General features: G+C 37.4%; 1 protein-coding gene across 1 annotated transcript in view; it reads right to left on the minus strand.

Moving 5' to 3' along the window:
• Positions 1-6,204, minus strand: part of LOC106877429 (fibrillin-2) — a 62,196-nt gene that overhangs the window by 10,877 nt on the left and 45,115 nt on the right. Inside the window, exons 17-19 of the mRNA XM_052968103.1 lie at positions 5,650-5,769; positions 2,037-2,159; positions 573-695 (exon numbers count right to left, since the gene is read on the minus strand). Coding sequence (XP_052824063.1) covers positions 573-695; positions 2,037-2,159; positions 5,650-5,769 — 366 coding nt within the window. The remainder of the gene's footprint in view (positions 1-572; positions 696-2,036; positions 2,160-5,649; positions 5,770-6,204) is intronic.

Consider the following 6,204-nt stretch of genomic DNA (forward strand, 5'->3'; position numbering starts at 1 on the left):
ATATATATATATATATATATATATATAGATATATATATAGATATATATATATGTCATTGTGTTGCCCTTCTTGTAGGTATATATGTTTGTATGCATGCATGACGGGCGTCTTTCAGTTTCCGTCTACCAAATCCACTCACAGAGCTTTGGTCGGCTCGGATCTGCAGTAGAATACACTCGATCAAGGTGCCACGTAGTGCGAGTGAATCCGGAGCCACATGGTTGGGAAGCAAGCTTCTTACCACATCTGTAACACACTTGATGATGTTCCGGAACGTAGAGATTAACAATGAACATTGAAAAATATTTCATCTCTAAAATAACGTTAGTATTTCGAAAATTATTCATTTCAGACGCAACTGACTGGTTGTTATTTTATCGACATCTGAGGACTAAAACGACAAAAATATTTTAGGTGTTTGTGGTTCACCCTCGTAATGGAAAATAAATTGAGCTAAGCAATATGAGCCATTTTCTCTGAATTCTTGATGTTGCTATCCACTACCTATGTTTCGTTTACTGAAGAAGGCAAATAGTTTAAATGAAACGAAAGAAATCAAAAGTTCTCTTACCTTCACATGAGGCGCTATCCTTGCTTAACTGGAAACCATGGACACAGGAACAAACAAACGAGCCAGGTTGATTGTAACATAGCTGGCTACATCCTCCATTATTCATTAAACATTCGTTGACATCTGAAACGATTCCATTGTTTTCATAAGTCTAAATTAGTAAGGATTCTTATGATGAGGAATCAGATGAGAAGATAGGATGGAAAGGAGGGGGAGGAGAATAATAACGAAAGGGAGAATTATGCAGAGGGTGCAAGGTATGATGGTGACTATGATGAGAAGGAGAGAAAAAATGATGATAATGATGATGAAGCGACGAAGTTTTGCAGTTTCATTTTACTAAATTCTACGTATAAATTATTAGTCAAATCCAACGTTATTGCGGAAGATATTTGTTTCAGGTGTGCTGCAGCGTGGGATCGAACTAGGATCCACATGGTTGCGAATAAAACTTCTTAACCATACACCTAACGTGTATACGTTGCATGGGTTCTTTCTACTAAATTCTACACACAATTAGTTAGATCCAATGTAATTGCGGAAGATACTTGCCTTAGCTGTGTTGTAGTGTGGGATCGAACTAGGAATCACACGGTTGCGAGTAAAATTTCTTAACCACATAGCACACACACACACACACACATATGTGTGTGTGTGTGCGTGTGTTGCGTAGTTGCTGCGAACCGATCGCCTTTACTACACATCCATGCCTCTACCAAATAACAACATGCTACCTTATAATTGTACTAAAATTTTTACCCGCTCATTTCTTTTTCTGAAATAAGCAGTAAAGGTCACAAACATAACCAACAAGATCAGTAATAGTCAAACTCTGCAACAATATCCAAGGTCAACAGAGGTCACAGCGATGACCAACATCGACTATAAAAGACACAGCAATAGCCACAATCACTAAAGGTGATCTCCGAGGTCGGTAGAAGTAACCGCGATAACTAATGAGGTCAGAGTGAAGATTAAGTCGATCAGTGAAAGTCATAGCAATAACCAAGGAAGCCGATAAAGGCACAGCAATGTCCAAGGTCAATAGAGGTCACAGTAATAACTAACAAGGTCATTGACGGTCACTGATATCCTACAAGGTCAGTAAAAGGATGTAGCATTATGAAAGGTCAGCAGAAGTCACAGCGATATCCAAGGTCAGTAAATATCACAGCTGTAACTAACAAGGTCAGGAAATTTCACAGAGTCAACCAAAGTCAGTGGTATTCAATGTCAGGAGAGGTCGCAGTGATATCCAATGTCAAGAGAGGTTACTGCGATAGTCATTTGGGTTAGTAAACGTCATAGGAGTAACCAGCGAGGTAACTAAAGGTTAAAGCATTAACTAACATAAGTAAAGGTCACAATGATAACCAAAAGTGTTAGTAAAGGTCACAATGATCGCCAACAAAGTAATAAAGGTCAAAACGATATAAACCAATAAGTCCAAAATTTGAATCTTACCTTCACATGTTTTCATGTCAGTCTGCAGATGATAGCCAGTCTGGCAACTGCAAAAATGGGTTCCAATAAGATTATGACACAATTGAGAGCAGCCGCCGTTTTGATGATCACATTCGTTGATATCTGTCAAATACATAGACTAGGTTTGAACGTTTGTACATGGTGGCCAGTGGCTGAGTGGTAAATAGCCTGCTTACCAACCACATGGTTCCGGATTCAGTGCCACTGCGTGGCACCTTGGGAAAATGTGTTCTACTATAGCCATGGATGGATGGATTATATATGTATATACCTACTAAAGCAGAAGAAATGTTCAAAATTACCCCCGACAACCGTTGAGAGCTCGTACTTGTTAATTCCTTAACGTATTAAATCTGTGGTTCATACCAAAGGAGAATCAACTCCGTATGGAATAATATAACTTCCATTTTACAAGATGTTTTTATTATTTTACCCAAGCCCTGCACACACAGCGCACGCACACACACACACATATACATACATACATACATATATATTGCTTCCCAGCCACATGGTTCCGGGTTCAGTCCCACTGCATGATACCTTGGACAAGTGTCTTCTACTATAGCCTCGGGTCGATCAAAGCCTTGTGGGTGGATTTGATAAACAGAAACTGAAAGAAGCCCGTCGTGTATATATATATTTGTGTGTGTACGCGCGCGCGCGTGTATGTCTTTGTGTCTGTGTTTGTCTCCCGACCATCGCTTGACAACTGATGGTGGTGTGTTTATATCCCCGAAACCTAGCGGTTCGGTCCGGCCAAAGAGGCCGATCGAATAAGTACTAGGCTTACAAAGAATAAGTACTAGGGTGGAATGTTTTCGACTAAAGGCGGTACTTCAGCATTGCCGCACTGAAATGACCGAAACGTGAAAAAAAAAAATAAAAAGGAGAATATACAAGGTGTCCACAAGGTCTGGGTACATGGAGTAAATAAAATCATAACATTAACAATTAAATATAAGAAATGATAATTTTTTAAAGTATGTGTTAATCCCCACATATATTGGCGTTCTCAAACTTCTTTTTTATGAATAGATAGATAGATAGATAGATAGATAGATAGATAGATAGATACACATATATATTTCAGGAGTTGAACAACCTTGTTTGGCAAGGTTCCAGGCAGTGTAGGTTGTACCTTAATAAGAATATTTTCGAAGTCAGCCTGCTCTTAGAAAGCACGTCATGCTAAATTGAGAGTATAAACAATATCATCATCATCCTCATCATCAACCTCCCTCTTCCTCTTCCTACTACTACTACTACTACTACTACTACCACTACAGCTACTGACGTCTTCCTCTTTATCATCACCTCATCATTATCTGTGCTGTTGCTAATGTCATCGTAATCATAAGTACGTTATGTTCTTTTTGCTGTTTTTTTTCTTCAGTAGTTTCATGCTAGTTTCTATTGCATCACTTGGTGCACCTATCCGTCGCTTGTGTGTGTGTGTGTGTGTGTGTGTGTGTGTGTGTGTGTGTGTGTGTGTGTGTGTGTGTGCAACATTATATTTATAATGGAAACTGGGTCGAGTGTAGACTCTTCCTGTTAGTTTACTGCATCAGTTTTGTTTTGTTGCGAGGTTTGGTATCGTGAATCTTGTTATGAAGAGCTCCTACAATCACTGGTATTGTAACCATCTTGAGATTCCCCATCTGTTCGATTTCAATCAGCAAATCTTTACATTTTCTGCGCTTATCAAATTCTTTTGCCGAGACATTACGATCACAAGGTATGCTCATGTCAATCAATAAACAGACTTTATTGCTTTGGTATTTCACAACAATATCTGGTTTATTTGCTCTGGTGCTTCGGTTTGTATATACTGAAAAGTCCCTAAGAATCGTTAAATTTTCTTCGTCATTCATAGCTTCAAGATGGTGCTTATACCATTTGTCAACTGTTTTGATTTCATAATGCCGACATATTAACAAGTGTAAATATTGGCCAACTCTGTCATGTCTTGATTTATATTCTTTAGGTGCTAAACCTTTTCATCCAAAATTAGGTGGTAGATTGTTCCAATCTCATCGTTGCAGTATCAGCACTTTGGGTCTACTCCATTTTTCCTCACATTGGCTTCTTCTTCTTCTTCTTCTTCTTCTTCTCCTCCTCCTCCTCCTCCTTCTCCTTCTTCTTCTAATTATTATTATTGTTGTTGTTATTATTATTATTATTATTATTATTATTATTATTATTATTATTATTATTATTATTATTATTATTTTTATTATTATTATTTAAGGTGGTGAGCTGGCATAATCCTTAGCACGCCAGGCGAAATGCTCATCCGTCTTTACGTTCTGAGTTCAATTGCTGCTGAGAGCGACTTTGCCTTTCATCCTTTCGGGGTGGATAAAACAAAAACGTGATGGATACTGGGGTATAACAAGTGCCAGATTTAAAATAAGAACTAAGGTCGATTATTTCGATTTAAACACTTCAAGTTGTTGTCCCAGCATTGCCACAGTTTAGTGAATGATACAAATAAAAGAATGTAGAAGAATAGAACGGTTGTAATGAAGATAAAAGCATTTGAATAATTGATAAAATATGTAAGGTATGGAGAAGGAAAAGTTAGTCCATGAGAAACATTAAGATAATTTGAGTCAAGAATGTAAGGGAGATAATTGCAGATATATTTCAGTTTTATTGGCTTCGTGCATATGTTTGTAATTTCTTATTATCAATGGTGAGCGAGCTGACAGAGCAGTTAAGGCTTTGGAAAAAAATTATTTACTGTATCTGTTTCGTCTTTTTATGTCCTGAGGCTTCCGCTCAATTTCTAGACACCTGGTTACATTTGGGCAACAGACATAGATTCATAGATATCACACCTGGTAATATACAGTCAGAAATTCATTTTGACGACTATAGTCTCGGCCTGGGTAGCTTCCTTTACATCATAGTAACCCAGCTAGTTTTTCACGTGCTGGATTTTCGACCATGTGATCCGCCTTCAGCAATAATAATCAACCACATTAGTGCTCTTCAGAAACACCCATTATTTTCGCCCTATGAACACATCTATCTGCCCATGTCTCTAAATATCTGTCTATTCACCTATTTATCAACCCATCTACCTATTCATCTAACTACATAGCTATTCAGATTTTGCCTGTCTGTTTGCCCCTTGGTCATCCATTTTAATTCCAATTATTCCATTTTCGTCCTAATTTTTATTCTATATTTTTTTATATATTCTTTTGTTTTGATGCTTTTAATGGAGCGGAACTTTTCCATTTGACTTACATGTTTACATTAAAGTTAGCATACATGCATGTGTGTATATGTGTACATATGTGTGTGTGTATGTGTATGTCTGCATGTACATATATGCACATGCATATATGTGTATGTGGGTGTGTGCACGAACACATACACATATTATATATATATATGTGTGTGTGTGTGTGCGTGTCTGTGTCTGTGTATTTTTTTGAATGTAGGTATTTATATATGTATGCGTTTAATAAGTTTATTAATAGGATCTACTGACCAATCCTTCGAACTAATTTCGTTCACTTGGGAAGGACATAGAGGGTGGAACATTTATAAAACATAATACTGACCAGTGGTGACTTACCTGTACAACTACGTCCGTCGTCCAGCAGTTTATAGCCACTTCGACAACTGCAGTAGAAATGTCCTTTCGTGTTTTCACATATTTGGTCACAATGCTGTGTCAGCCAACACTCGTTTATATCTGGATACGAAACATGAAAGAGAAGAGGAGAGAGAGAAAGAGAGAGAGTGAGTGAGTGATAGTGACAAAATTGGAAGGCATGTTAAGGGGTTGAAGTCATCGAATTCCCCATAAGAAAGGTGTCAACCCATCGGGTCATTGTGGACTTGGAGATTGAATAAAGAGAAGTTGATATTATTAATGTTTAACTCGAACATATGTATGTATGTATGTATGTATGTATGTATGTATGTATGTATGCATGTATGTACGTAAGTATTTATGCATGTACATATAAATGTATTTATATACGCCGACAAGCTGGTACACCGGGGAAATTGTGAAGTGGAATTTCTTCTAGATTCGAATTCAACTTTCATCCTTTTGTGATAAATAATATAAAGTACCAATCGAGCACTGGAGTCCATGTATGTATATATATATATATATATATAT

This window comes from Octopus bimaculoides, chromosome 5, assembly GCF_001194135.2.
Source record: "Octopus bimaculoides isolate UCB-OBI-ISO-001 chromosome 5, ASM119413v2, whole genome shotgun sequence".
Taxonomy (NCBI): domain Eukaryota; kingdom Metazoa; phylum Mollusca; class Cephalopoda; order Octopoda; family Octopodidae; genus Octopus; species Octopus bimaculoides.